Consider the following 15,138-nt stretch of genomic DNA (forward strand, 5'->3'; position numbering starts at 1 on the left):
TGCAGCAGCTGCAGCTCAGTGACTTCCTGAGCCGCTGGGACGTGATTGGTGGATATTAATTGGGGAGCGAGTCCATAGTGAGTGCATTTTTTACCATCATGAAGCGGTTAGTCGGGTTATAATGACACAAATATAAGCCTCTCCAATACCAAGGAACATAAAATCAGTCATTTCAATATATATCTCTGCATATTTATATTTGTATATATATATATATATATATATATATATATATAGATTCTACTAGTAATAAAATTTCTCATCTCTGTTAAATTCATCTGTGACAAAGTATATTACTTTGAAGTCTGAAAATAAAGGCAGAATGGGCAAAATCCTAATTTAGAGAACATTCCACATATACATTTCATTTTGAAAAGGAAAATAATACTTTTAGTTCTTACTCATTCCATTTAAGAACACATTTTGGCTTTTGTGACCTCTTTTTTTTCCCATCATACGGTTTCTTCTGTTCACAATCAGTTCTTTTTTTTAATTTTATTTAATATGTCAGTTGTTTGTTTTTTACTTTTGCATGCATCGCAGGAAGTCCCAAAACCGGAACGCAAAAGAAAAAGTCTCTGATTTTTTTTACCTCCCCTTTACAGAGGGAGCTATTTTGTTGTGATTATTTTTTTCTTTTTTGTTGCCGGCTCATCTTTGTTGCTGTTTGGCTGTAACTAGATTAGGTGGATGGCGGCTAATCTTCACATAGGCTGTTTACGCCCTGTAGCAAAGTTCTGCATATTTACAGATCTAGGCCAAATCTTTGACATGAAATGGCCAACGGCGATAGAGTTTTTGTGTATTCTTTAAACATACTGAGAAACAATATGTTCTAATAAGACATCACAATCTGATATGTAGAGAGAACACACCATGATTTCTGTATGGCAACAGTCTCTATGTACAGTCACGCCACGCACTGTCCTGCGCACATACACATTCACTCAGTTGCTCAGTCACACTGGTTTAATACATGGAATCTAAAGTTCCTTGGCTGTACATGGCTAGAATGGCCATGTGGTGGTTGTATTCAGAAATAAAGTTATTTCAGCTTTCAAAAAAAAAATCAAAAACAAAGCGAGAAACATAAAAATGGAAAAAGGACACATAATACTTTAAATAAAAGCATCAGTATGGTTCAGAGTCAATGACATTGTTATATTATTTAAGGCTCTCTCAAAGTAGCGGTATGGTGGAGCCAAGGGTTTCCTCTGAGCTGGGTCCACGCAGCTTGGGGAGAGAGCAGTAAAACTGGAGCTCACTAAACACTTTCCGTTTTGTCTATATATTTGTGTATATATATATATATAATATTTTGTTGTTTTTGCCTCCATGGCAAATCAAATGTTAAGTGTGCTTTATATTACAGTTGAGCTCCAGTCATGGTGGAGCAAAAAGTCAGTTGTTTGCAGCCATGGCAGAATAATATCAATTTTCCCTTACTTGTGCCTCCAGCACAAGGCAGCCAGTTCACTGTATCACACTCGCAGGACAATGCTGCTACTGTCTGCAGGCATAAATGTTTCTATAGAATGCTAGCAAAGTTTATTTTGCCTTTGCCATTTGAGTATTGTTCACACCAGTGTCTCTTTAATTATTAAATATAAATTCTTTAAACATAATACTCCTTGTCCTTATTTTTCTGCTTGCTGTGGTTGCCCTTAGAACTGTGTTGTTTTTCCTTCACCAGGGCTCCATTGCTCTGTGCAGAGTTGGTGATGTAATTCCGCGACTCATCCACCTGGTAGGACCCCTCATCTCTGTTTCTGTACTTGTACATGGCATATAGGAGGATCAAGATGCAGAGGGCGGCGGCTGCCACAATGCCAACGACCATCCCCGTCGTGCTGCTGGACTCCCGTACCACCTCAGAAGCCCCCGGGACTCGTCTGCTTCCCGGCATTGTGGGATTTGCTGTGGGCACATTACGGAACATGGGGGATGTTATTAATGGACTCCTGAGCTTGGTGCTGTCTAGCTCGTAGGCAGTGGGTAACGATAGCAAGACTATATCAGGATGGGGTTTGAGCTCATGGTTATTCATGTTGCCAGCAGGCACCATGGGCACCATCCCAGAAGAAGACGTGGAGAGTTTCAGCTCAGGGGGCAAACTTGTGGTAGAAGTCCTACCAGGTTCAGAGACTTTGTTAAGTTTAAAGTCCTTTGATCCCCATTTGGGCGCCTGTGATTTGAAGCCACCATCGAAGAATGATGTGGAAAGGATCTTATCTGTTACCAAGGAGAGGGTGGTGTAAAAATCTTCATCATCAGTAGGGGGCAGGTTAGAGTCAAAGGTTTCCCCTGAGCCATACCCAGATATCACCAAGCCATCATCATCATCATCACAACCATCGCTGCCTTGGTCCGACAAGCAAGGTAACCCCTCTTCAGGGGTCACAGACTGGGAATCTTTGGTGGTCTCAATTATGGTGAGGAGTGGTTGGAAGGTAGGGGGGAGAGTGATGGAAGGTGCACGTGTAGCTACAGAGGGAATATCTAAAGGATCCTCTACAAGGACTGGAATTACTAATTCATCTCCTGGTAGGGGAGTGGGGAATAAAATAGGAAAGAGAGAGGAATAAAAATAAAGTTAGTATCACATATCTGCAGTTTCCACCAAAAACAAAAAAGCATGAGGGTTCTGTGTACATGAAGTAGTTAGATCTTAAGATTTCCAATAACTCCTGCCTTTATCTAGCCACTATCTGCTAAAAGACTAAACATGAAAAACAGGGAACTAGTCGTACTTCAAAGGAAAGTGAGTAGTATGCGGTTTGCATATTTTTTATTAATCTCCTCTTTGAATTAAAGGTGTAGAAATGTAATACAGTGCCAGATGCAGACATCTGTTTTTATTATAGTCTAAAAAAAGAATTTTGAGAAGTTGGTCACTATAGTGGTTTTCTGTTCATTGAGTTTCAAATACTGTAAATGTGTGATAGGGATTTTCTAATACTGTCTCTGGTTAAAGGCTGCCTAATGGGAATAAACAGAATTTGTGCTATTGGAGTCTCTTATACTATTTTATTTTGTCTAACTTCACAACTTAATTTTTAAATGCAACAGACCACGTGAGGGTGTTTGGTTGTCTCATAGACATCTCTCCCAGCTGATTATATCAGGCATGCATAGAAACAAACTGAAGTGGATCTAATAACAAAAAGATTATAGATTGGGGGGCACATTTACTAAGGGTTGAATATCGAGGGTTAATTAACCCTCGATATTCGACCATCAAAGTAAAATCCTTCTACTTCGTATATCAAAGTCAAAGGATTTACCGCAAATACTTTGATCGAACGATCGAAGGAAAAATCGTTCGATCGAACGATTGGAAGGATTTTAATCCATCAATCGAAGGATTTTCCTTCGATCAAAAAAAGTTTAGAAAGCTTTTGGGGAAGGTCCCCATAGGCTAACATTGTAGCTCGGTAGGTTTAAAGTGCCGAAGTAGGTAGTCGAAGTTTTTTTTTAAAGAGACAGTACTTCGACTATCGAATGGTCGAATAGTCTAACGATTTTTAGTTTGAATCGTTCGATTTGAAGTCAAATTTGTTGAAGTAGCCTATTCGATGGTCGAAGTACCCCAAAAAAACCTTTGAAATTCGAAGTTTTTTTTACTTCAAATCCTTCACTCGAGCTAAGTAAATGTGCCCCTTAATATTATAACAGAGGTGGTTTCAAAAAATGGTTAACCGTCAATTAAAAATAATAATTATAGCAATTTAACGTGGGTTGATTAAGGGGCGGATTTATCAAGGGAATTTTCGAAGTAAAAAAAAATCGAAATTCGAAGTCATTTTTTGGATACTTCGACCATCGAATAGGATACTACGACTTCGAATTTACTTCGAATTCCAAGTAAAATAGTTTGAATATTCGATAATCGAAGTACTGTCTCTTTAAAAAAAACTTCGACTTCAATACTTCGCCAAATTAAACCTGCCGAAGTGTTATGTTAGCCTATGGGGACCTTCTACACATCAAAGTAAAATCATTCAATCGTACACTAAAATCGTTCGATTAGATGTCCGTATTTTTTACTTCGAAATTCGACCCTTCATAAATCTGCCCCTAAGTGTTAGTACTGAGGCTGTTCATCAAGCTCTAGAATGATAAATGCACATTTGTAAAGAGTGCATATTATATTATACCTCCCATTTATTCTGTTTAATGTTCGTGATTTCATCTATATTATAGACACCTAGTGCAATGATGAGTTGAATGCATTGCTCATATCTATATTGTTCCATTACTGAACATTCTTGTTTAATTTCCAGGTCATGTGATCTGTTGCAGTTTAGATCAGTCTAACACATTACTACTATTTTGAGTTGCAACCAGGCTGTGTAGGAAATCTGATATTGTTACCTGGTTCTTCCAGATTTGCTCCCTATATAGACTATGTTAATAGACTATGGGGCCACCTCCACAAAACATCACACAAATAATTCAGAATAAAAACGGATGGTTAAAACAATCTTCCCCCAAACTTAAAATGAATAAGATGAAAATAAAGTAAAAAGAGAGCACCACAAACGTATAGATATATGTTGCAATCACAAAAACATTCAGAAAAAGGCAACTTAAAATAAAAAAAAATCAAAGCAAAGGAAAGGAACTGAAAACTTCCCCCAACTTAAAGTTTTAAAAATGACAACTGAAAAAGAAAAAGCCCTGAACAAAAAAAAAACGATGAAAGAATCAGAAGAAAAAATACTTTACTGTGCAGTCGACTTACATCCACAAATTGCCCGCATGTTTTTTGGCATGAAAAAAAATTTATAAAACAAAAGTTGCGTAAGAATGTCAAATTGCTACATTCTTGTCATTTCATTTTCTTTTTTTTTGCTAGTTAATTTTTTTTTCCAGCAGTTTGTTTTAAACCAGAAACCAAGTTTAGTGAAATGGTTTAGAAACGTGGATTTGTTATTGAGCTAAGAGAAGGGATGACACAAGTAAGGCAACAAACACATACTCACAGCATGACAACGCAAAGAGAAAAATCCGTAAGATAGTCACAAAACGGCTTCTTTTTCTCTGTTGCCGTTTAAATTTCTATATTCTTAAAAATAATAAATGTATAAAAAAAGACAAAAAAATCTAGGTTTAGGTTTTTTTTTGGCCTTTTTAAATTCAAACTGGAAAAAATACCCAGTCTGTCAGCTTCAAATTATGCCTTGTCATACTCAAAAGTTTCTTAGTTGTCTGGTTTTTCCCAGGAATTGACTAATTTATTTGAGAAATTTAACAGATGAATTAAATAGGTTGTGAGGTAAAAGGGTGAGAGGTAAGGGTGCTGGGAAAGGTCAGATTTATGAGGACACTAGACATTGGATGAGAATGAGTAGGCCGAAGGTGTGAGTCAGTTGCCATGTCCATGATAAGGCGTTACGAAGTGATCTAGCAGCTTTTGAGCTTCTGGCTGTAAGGAAGGGACAGGCATATATACAAAAAAAGAAAAACAAACAAAAAACAAAATGAACATTTGCATGCCCATCTAGGAAAATAAAAGGCAAAACTCTAAACACTGAGAAATGTTACAAACCCTAAACTGCAACTTGTCCGACATGCACATCTCCTTCACCACCTCCACCACCCACCCAAAAGGAATCCGATCCACGCCAACCAGAAGCAAGAAAAATAACAGACAGTTATGTTCATCAAAAATTATCCCCAAAAGACTTTTTTTCTTTTACTAAAAAAAAAAAAATGGTAGAAGTGAAAAAAGTGACAGTGAGGTCAACATGAAGAGCAAAACAAAGTTCACAACAAAAGGGGCTCAGAATCAAAACTTCTATATTCATCCACAGAACAATTTTAGCTGCAGGTCTGAAAGAAGTGTATGTAGCTGTGAAGGGGGGACAATTCATGCAAGGCTGAGGATGCCTTAACAATGCCCCAGCATGCACACAGAGCTTCATACTACAGTTCTTTAATGTGAGATAGGCTCTTGGTCTGAAATGGTAGAAAAACAAGACTGCTGTACATTTACAGCAACATTTCATGACCATTAGCAGGAAAACAGAACCCAGATCAATAAATCGGGCCAGCTAAAGTTGTTCTTTGTCGTGTGCACTGAAAAAAAATGACAGCTTAGTCTGCGGCTCATTTTGATGCAGGGGAGGGCAGAAATTTGGAACCAAGTCAAGCATTATAGAAAGGAGAGTGTATGGGGAAAATTACATCAACAAATAAAAACCACAAGGGAAAAACATTGTAATCCCACAAGGAAGGAAAGGAGCCAGTTCTTTTCATGACAAAACAGAAGGGATGCTTCACAAGGCTTTTCAGTTGATGCACACACAGACTGCATGGCAGTAGGACCTCGTTAATGTTCATTAACTATCAATAATTAACTGGTTCGGTGGGCAGTTGAATATTGCACATTGCAATATGCCTAAGGGCTCTTAAACACGGCCGTTTCTTTCTGTGCTTCCCCTCCCCTGCTCCCCTTTCTTCCGTTCAGCCGCAGGGGAGCGCAAGAGTAGACCCACTCAATTATTGCGAAGGGGGCTACTCACACAGACGCATGTATGCGCTGAATGCAGGTGAAATGCAACATGTGCGTGCCACCTATGTTTGCTGCTTACATGCGTCTCTGTGAGGACAGCCCCCTTAACAATAATTGAGTGAGTCTACTCTTGCGCTCCCCTGCGGCTGAATGGAAGAAAGCTCAACGAAGGGAAGCGCAAAAAGAAACAGCCGTGTGTAAGAGCCCTAATAGTGCCGGCCACGGGGCTTTATTGTGAAATGCACAGGTTTTGGGGTGTTTAGCTTAATCCCTTGTGATGCTACAATACTCCAGAGACTTCTAATGAATAAAATAGCAGCCATTCCTAAATCAAGAAGGTCCAGATCAAAATGGATTTTGTGCATGTACACTGAAGGTGTATTTTTCTATTTGGAGATTTTCACTTGTTGGCTTGCTCCTTCAAATCACTGGTGTAATTCATGTGTAGGATTTTTGTTGTTGCAGCCAGCAAATTAGTGCATCTGCAGCTGTCTGTTTGTGCATGAGAAATAAAAAGATATATAGACTACAGACTTTTTTTGACGGTGGGTCAGTTTTTTGGCTGCAGGACTTCAATGCATGCTTAAAGTTGCATTTAGGGAAAGTATAAAGAAAACAGAACATCCAGCAAGCTAGAAAAAAAGAAAGGGTAAGGAGCAGCAGGGGGAGGGAAGAGGCTGGAAGCAGTATATGTATCCCCAGGCTGTGCCACTGAGCACAAGTATGTCTTGCCATGCGTTCTTCAGAAACATTATAAATACTAAAATATATATATATATATATATATATATATATATATATATATATATATATATATATATATATTGTATATACAAGAATTTGTGTAAATCTGCGTATAAGGGCAGATTTAGTACTTTTGCCAGAATCAAGATCACGGATGTGTGTTGAAAGCCAAACTGGCCAATGACAAGGGTACACATACAATTTGTGCAGCCTGTGCAGTGTGACAAGGTGCCCTACAGAAGGCTCCTATCTAGTTTTGAATAAGAAGTGGTGTCCCAAGCAATAATCCATCACAAGGGTCCTATGCATTATGTCACAGGCAGTTAGTAAGCAACTGATTGCTGATTGCTTACACATGCCCATGTGCCGAATGGCCTCACTGGAATGTCAGATCATAGTCATCATTTTCAGGCAAACACACAATAAAATAGTCTATTTGTCTGTGTGTGTTTATTTTAAGCATGAGTAGCTAAATGTATCTTTATCCTCTTATATATGTTATGTATTACATAATGTTGTTATTTTGAACATATGCACATATCCACATCAGTTTTTTTTGGACCCACATATTATATAAAATCACCAAACCATATTGTTTCCTCATGGAAAAAAATAAAGACTGTAAGCCCTACGGGGTAGGGTCCTTTAGCCTTATGTTTCCTTGACACTGAGCACTTAATCTGTATTGTAATTATATTTTTTATATTTATGTGAATTGTATTTCTAATAATGCACATTGTTACTTTTTATTCCAATGACCCCTTGTTTGTTACTACTAATTTATTGTTTTGCTGTACAGTGCTTTGCCCTTGAGGAGCGCTTTACAAATAAAAATATAAATACATGTAAAGTACAGTAGAAAATAAATACATGGCCTGTAAAGAAAAGCCATTTTATGAATAGGAGCTGGTGTTGTGCGTGTTATAAAATAGGGGGTGATATCCCAATGAAGCATAGCAAGGTAAGATCAGTGATCGTGTGTGTGGAACACAATCCTGTGATGAGGAATCCTCTGAAAAATACAAGATTCCTACATTAATTCCCACGACAACACATTTGCCTTGCCACATCACATTCTGAAAGAGCCATTATTATCCACTGAATTGGAAACTTATTGCATAATACACTGATTTTTAAGATTCTAATGGTAAATTCGAATTTTCAAAAAATGTTTTGGGTCAACACTCACAAATTCAAATTTAATTTAATTCTAATTTAATTCTAATTTTTTAGAATTTTTTTTAAAAAAAATTTGTTTCTACTGAATGAAAAAGAAAACACCAAAGCACTTTTAACTTTCAATTCGCAAAGTCTTTATTAAGCAATTACTTACCGATTCTTTGCTTGCTCTCCTCTTCAGAAACGGCGACAGGGCGATGATCAATTGTGCGCCGCTCGATTTCTCCTCCCTGGCTATCTCCTATAGAAGGCAGGGAGGAGAAATTGAGCGCCGCACGATGGATGGTCGCCCTGTCGCCGTTTCTTTAGAGGAGCGCAAGCAGGGAATCGGTAAGTCATTTCTTAATAAAGACTTTGTGAATTGAAAGTTAAAACTGCCTTGGTGGTTTTTTTTTCGTTAAGTAGAAATTAATTTTTTCTTAAAAAAAAAATATTTATGTTACTGGTCTTTTAAATAGAATTCACATAAATCTGAAATTCAACCTTTGATAAATCTGCCCCATAGTGTACTATTGGTTTCTTAGCCATTCTTTGATTATGTGTTCTGAAGGCTCTTGGAAGAGATTGTCAACCTATACAAGAACCCATCTTACTTTTTAACATATGAACACCCTATCTTGCATGTGATGAAGAAAAATGTGGAAACATATAATAAAGGCAATGTTGTTGTTGAAGTGTTTCAGGTATAAATCGGTTCATCATTATTCATATCACAGATACAGTGTCATTGCTCTAAACAAGCAGATTTTTATAAATTCCACTTCAATCCAAAATCATTGGCTTTGTATTGATTCTGTGCAATATGTTGGTCCAATAAAAAATACTGTACAATAGTACAGGCTTGTGCCGATACATTGACAGATACATCAACATTTTGTATGTCAAAACTAATTTTGTTGGGACATTTCTAGAAAATACATAATACTAGGCCAATTGGTTTAATTTATTAAAGGACAACTAAGCCCCATAAGCCAGTTCTCAGTTTCCAGGCATTGCTTCCCTCTCTGCAATGTGCTTTAGTGCAAAAAAAAAACAAAAACCCCTTTAAAACTTGATTTTTTTACTCTAAAGCACAATGAGCAGAGGGTAGCAATGCCTGGAAGTTTAGAGGGCTTATGATGTGGGGGGTTAGTTCCCCTTTAAAGAACAATATTATTAAGGATTAGCCTTTTGTTACCTTTGCACAAAATTCTTACAGAGTAAACCCATATCTATATATACCCGTAATGATTAACAACATTTATTTCTCTCAAAAAGTTTATTTTTCAGTTGTCCCCAATCTCCTATCTTTTTACAAAATATAAAAACTAGCCCAAAAAGGCTAGTAAATTTAGATATAACCGTAAATAAGCTGATGCATTTTTAGTAACCATTAAAAAAGCAGAATACTATATTCCTAAAAAACACATTTTTGATAACATTTGTGCGTGGGGTGGTGTCTAAAGTTTGGCTTTAGACACCCAAACACATTGGAGCTGTAAAATATGGTCGATACTGCTTCCCTTGCCTACAAGAAGAGGACTAGCCATGAACCGAAAAAAAACAGAAAAAAAAAACATTGACCACTAACACATATATATATATATATATATATATATATATATATATATATATATATATATATATATATATATATATATATATATATATATATATATATATATATATATATATATAATGTCTATGCAGTTGAAACACAAAGCTGCAGTCCTATTATGAGATTCCAAAATGGGAAAGGCATAAAACAAATAAATTCCACGGCACATTCTTGTTAAATGAAACATTTGTGTGTCTGGACACCCATATTGTTCAACTTGTTGTATTTGTCTATTTTTCACATGTTTACTGGACGCGGTGTTACATGGACAGTTTTATCATGAAATATATTTCTACTGGGCTAACAATCTAGGTCACCTGGTCATGCTCCAGGTCTGGATATATTTCACTATGAGCAATTAATATTTTTAACAACTTTTTGTTTGGTGCTTCAATATACAAAGGACATAAGCAATGGTTGACCAAAACTTCTAGCTAAAGCTGGAATAAAAGAACCCGTAGAACTTGACAACCACAACAAAACATGGTAGTTACTTCTAAATGACTATGTTTTACATATTATACAAAATCCATTTGCCTCTCTAGTGGCAAATTGGACTGGCTTCCCAGGCTGCACTAAATGGAGACAGCTACACGAGGCTAAATGAGGACCAGTAGATGACAACAGAGAAAATATATCAAATGATTCAATAAACCACCCAAAACTCTACATACATTTCATGATATAAGCTCCACCAATGTAAATCACCCTTAAAGCCTTTGTTCTATGTGAAAAATGGTTCCAGATCTTTCCCATTTGTGGAATCTCATTGAGCATATGTGATTGAAAAAGAAAACTGAGCCATGGAACCTGAAATCTGAAAGCTGCATTACAAGAGGTCAAGCAACATATTTACAGAGACAGCACACACTGGTGAGACTGATGGACAGACACAAGGCTGACACAACCCATGCTGCATACTCTCCAGCACAATGCATGCCAGTAGGGCCACCCATTTGCTGGCAGAAGTGAGATTTTTAATATGTTTTCACAATGTTTTCAGGGCTCTAACGACAGTTTGCAAATACAGAGCATGCAACAACCTTGACTGTTCACTGGTCACATTAAAAAATCAAAATAATAATAAAAAAAGATGTATTGTGCTATGGGGCAATAAAATCAATTGTCATGCCATCTATATTGTCTGCAGTGTGATGTGGTGGTACTGTGTATACAGCCATGGCTATGATATTCTCTTCTTCTATCTGTTGGGGATACAACATTTGAGGAATCTCTGTATCCAAGTGTGGCTTGGCAATATCGTTCACTGAGGAATAAACTAAGATTTTATACAATTAAATCCATGGGCTTGAGTGAAGTGAATTTCAAAATTCAATTGCAGGGAATGAAGCAGCTGTCTCTGTACATAAAATGATGTTCTTCATTAGTATCTTCTGATGTAGGCATGGGAAATTGTGCTTTTTAAGATTTTCATCACAGTGGTCCTGATATACTGCAATATGGGGCTACATGCTTCACATATAGTGTGAATTTCTGTGATGTTATCACACTGGAACATGCAATAAGCCACAGAAACTAGAAATGTAATTTAGAAATGACTGCAAGAATTATGTGCACATGTTCCTAGGCCACGTGCACGGGGATTTGTGTGTCTGTAAATGGTAACATTTGTGTGCTTGGTAGGATGAAGGTCTGCTTTCAGCATTTGTGAGTGTTGTGGGTTTCACATGTTTGTGTTTTTGTGTCACTGACAGGCTCTAAACCTAGTTTAAAATACAGTAGCATTTGGGTACCAGATAATATCTAGGGCTGGCATGTGAGTGCCTCATAGGCTTGTAGGGTTGGTTACAGTAGCATTTGGGAATCTGATCGGCTCAAGGGCTGGGTTTTGTACATGATCGTATTAATGCACCTGAATGGTTTTCATATCTTTTAAAATATCCAAATTCTTTAAATCGATCAATACACCACCCTAACCAAGGTAAGAAACCAGAACTGCCATAACAAAAAAAGGATGCAATGAAGGAATATTATTCGCAAATAAAGATTTTTTGCCATACAACAGAAATCTAAAGCCAAAAGACTCCATCTTATCTAAGAGGAGGTATTACAGTTAAAGAGTAGAAATCTGTATCAAATTAATAAACAAAAATTACTTTATATGATTCGTTTTTGCAACAGTGTGACAAACTGTGGGGAAATGTGTGGCAAAACAGCAACATTTGTGCCCTTTGTTTTCATCTTTGATCTTATTGAAGGCATGCAATATAAGAGACAAAGAAAGCCCAATCTCTTATGTTCTGGTTGATGACTTTAAATGGGAAAACCCCTGCTCAAATGTAATCCCTCTGTTTATGCAGAGCAAGATGGTTTGATATAGTAGAAGAATTAGAGCTTTACTTGCCTCATAGCATACTGCTGCAAACAATATGATAATATAATGCATGGCCTAAGATTGTGTGACACTCTCTCAACAGTTGGTAGTTGATTAAAGGAGAATTCAACCCTAACATTAAAACACCCCTTCCCTATAAAGATCCCTCTCCCTCCTGCCCAGCCTAAGGGGCAAATTTACTAAAGAGCGAAGTGGCTAATGCTAGCGAAAATTCGCCAGCGTGACTTCATTTTGCCACTTCGCCGATTTTTCTAAGTCCCAAAAAACGCTGGCGGTTTTTACTTTTTACTGGGTGATCGGCTGAAAAAGATCAAAAATGTTTTTGTTGGGGTATCCTCATTCCCCCTTACATTTGGCACCTAAACTTTACAGTGGGCACATGCGTAGGGCAATATAAGACCTCTATTTAATTTTATTAAGTTTCCCTGGCATTGTGTAGTGTGATGTAGTTGCTGCAGCGTATACGTCAATTGTACTTTAACTGCACGCGTATGCTAATTAGGCTAGCGTAACTTCAGACTGCTTATCGTATTATCGCAAGCGCAACTTCGCAAGCATTCAGTAACCTGTGCGCAACTTCGGATCTTCGTGAATTTGAGCAGCCCTGGCGAAACTACGCCTGGCAAAGTGCGGCAAAGCCGTCGCTAGCGTATTTTCGGCGCTTAGTGAATTTGCCCCTAAGTGTTACCCCAGGCAAATGTTCCTTACATTTTATTTACCCCTTGGTGCAGATTCAGTTCACGGGTGCCATCTGACTCTCTTTGAACATCTTTGAAATTAAACTGGCATGGCGGCAGATGCTCAGTTGGAGTAATTTTGTGTTTTGTGACAACTGCGCATGCACCGAAACTAGAAAAAAATTGCAGAAGCGCCAATCTCATTCTGAAGATTACCGAAGTGGCTGAAGATGGCACCCGTGAACTTCGATGCCTGAATCTGCACCGAGGGGCAATTAAAACATATGGGGCAATTGCCTGGGGTAACACTTAGGCTGGGGGAATGAGGAAGGGGGGGTCTATGTATGGTAGGGGGGGTAGGGTTTTTTTAACCTAAGGGTTGAATTCTCCTTTAAGGAAAGTTGGCTCCAACCAAACAGTTTACTAGAACAGATTGGTGGATTGCTGTACTGTGACTTTATCATGCAAGCATTATGGGGTGCAAAATTGCACCCCTAATGCAATAAGGTGCACTGTGTCCATGTCCTGGAAGAGCTTTTGTTGCTGTTCTGGTGTTCATGGGAGCCATGTACTTAAAGCCTGCTATGAGCTGGGGGTTAGTACAGGACTTCCAATGCAACTTTACACCAACAACCGGATTGTTCCAATGGACGGAGCAGTGTATAAAAGGGTATGCAATATGGACTATAAGAACTATTTTAACACTAACTCTGCATAACAACAGGGGGATTATATTATAAGCGGAGTACATTTTGAATATTTTACAATCATTATGTTAACCCACCAGCAATAGTCACTTAACTAACCTGCAGCCAACTAAAATTAGAGCTTAAAAGGGTACCATGATGTTCAATATATAATATGCCACTTAATAAATACAGATCTACCAAAGAAATGTTTTACTATCTCTTATAAGCAGGGAAAAAGCCATAAAGTACAAAAAGCACATAGTGCAGCAGTATAGGGTCCCATTTACAGGGCCAATATGCTCTTGGATAATCATGGAATGACTGAGTTAGAAAGAGACTGCAGGCTTCAAGTTGCTTTATAAAAGAATAACTAGAGAAAGGGAGAGAAAAAAAGGCAATAGGGAACTGATACCTAACTTGATACCTAGCTGGACCTACCTAGTGTTCTCAAGGAGTTAAAGATGATCAATTCTTTACAAAACCTTTTATCTCAATGATGGCAAGAAACTATTTTGTTGCCTCAGGAACATATTATTGCTGGGTTACAAGGGAGCTAATGTAAAACAATCAGTGAAAAAAACATAAAATGCGAGTAATTAAAAAAAAAAAAAAAAAAACTGTGGCATGAAGGACTTCAACCACAGACATGGAGTGATTAAAAAAAAAATCTGAATGAATTTCAAATCACCAAAAATAATCATGCGGTAGAATATGAGGTGGACAAACTGAAAATGTTCTCTCTTTTTTTAAATAAATATGTACAAATCTCGTAAATATTTATTACGTATGGTTAAATATTTACCTAAACATAGGTCGATTTTTTTAAATAGTTTTTGAAGAGACGGACATACATAATAAAGTCACTGGCTGGGCATCCACAGCATGCATTATATTCTTAGAACTCTGGGAAAATCAGGCAGGATCTAAGCTGGTCTGGGCAGAAATAACCTGCTCCCTGCTAGTATAATGCAGGCCTTTCCCATGTGAAGGACAGAAACACGTCTCAAATAGTGATGGGTGAATTTATTCGCCAGGTGCAAATTCGCGATGAATTTGTGCGATTCGCCGCCGGCGCATAAATTCGCGAAAACGGCCGCGAAAATTCGCCGGCGCCGAAAAAAATGGACGCCGGCGCATTTAAACCAAAAAACTGTGCCGTTTCACTAATTTTTCGCATTTTTTGGCAAAGCGATATGGCGCAAATTCGCCCATCACTAGTCTCAAAGATACCGAATTAAGCTGCTCACATTTTAGGGAAACCCTTTGGCTGTAGCTTTCTTGGTACTTGCATTTGTCTTTACATAAGTAGTAATTACATATTTTTAATAATTGCCTTTGTTTGTTTTAAGCACTTTCATTATTACACCCTTGGCAACTAT

General features: G+C 37.6%; 1 protein-coding gene across 16 annotated transcripts in view; it reads right to left on the reverse strand.

Annotated features, from left to right (window-relative positions):
* Window positions 1-349: 349 nt before the first annotated feature.
* Window positions 350-15,138, reverse strand: part of LOC108699836 (neurexin-3) — a 337,779-nt gene continuing 322,990 nt past the window's right edge. For 11 of the 16 annotated variants that reach the window (XM_041575087.1, XM_041575085.1, XM_041575095.1 and 8 more), the window contains one exon: window positions 350-2,541. In XM_041575087.1, the coding sequence (XP_041431021.1) occupies window positions 1,616-2,541 (926 nt within the window). In that variant the 3' untranslated portion in view covers window positions 350-1,615. Of the gene's footprint in view, window positions 2,542-4,744; window positions 5,429-15,138 lie in introns of all 16 variants that reach the window. The other 5 variants (XR_005963885.1, XR_005963884.1, XR_005963886.1 and 2 more) reach the window with 2 other exon arrangements.

The sequence above is a fragment of the Xenopus laevis genome, chromosome 8S, assembly GCF_017654675.1.
Source record: "Xenopus laevis strain J_2021 chromosome 8S, Xenopus_laevis_v10.1, whole genome shotgun sequence".
NCBI lineage: Eukaryota > Metazoa > Chordata > Amphibia > Anura > Pipidae > Xenopus > Xenopus laevis.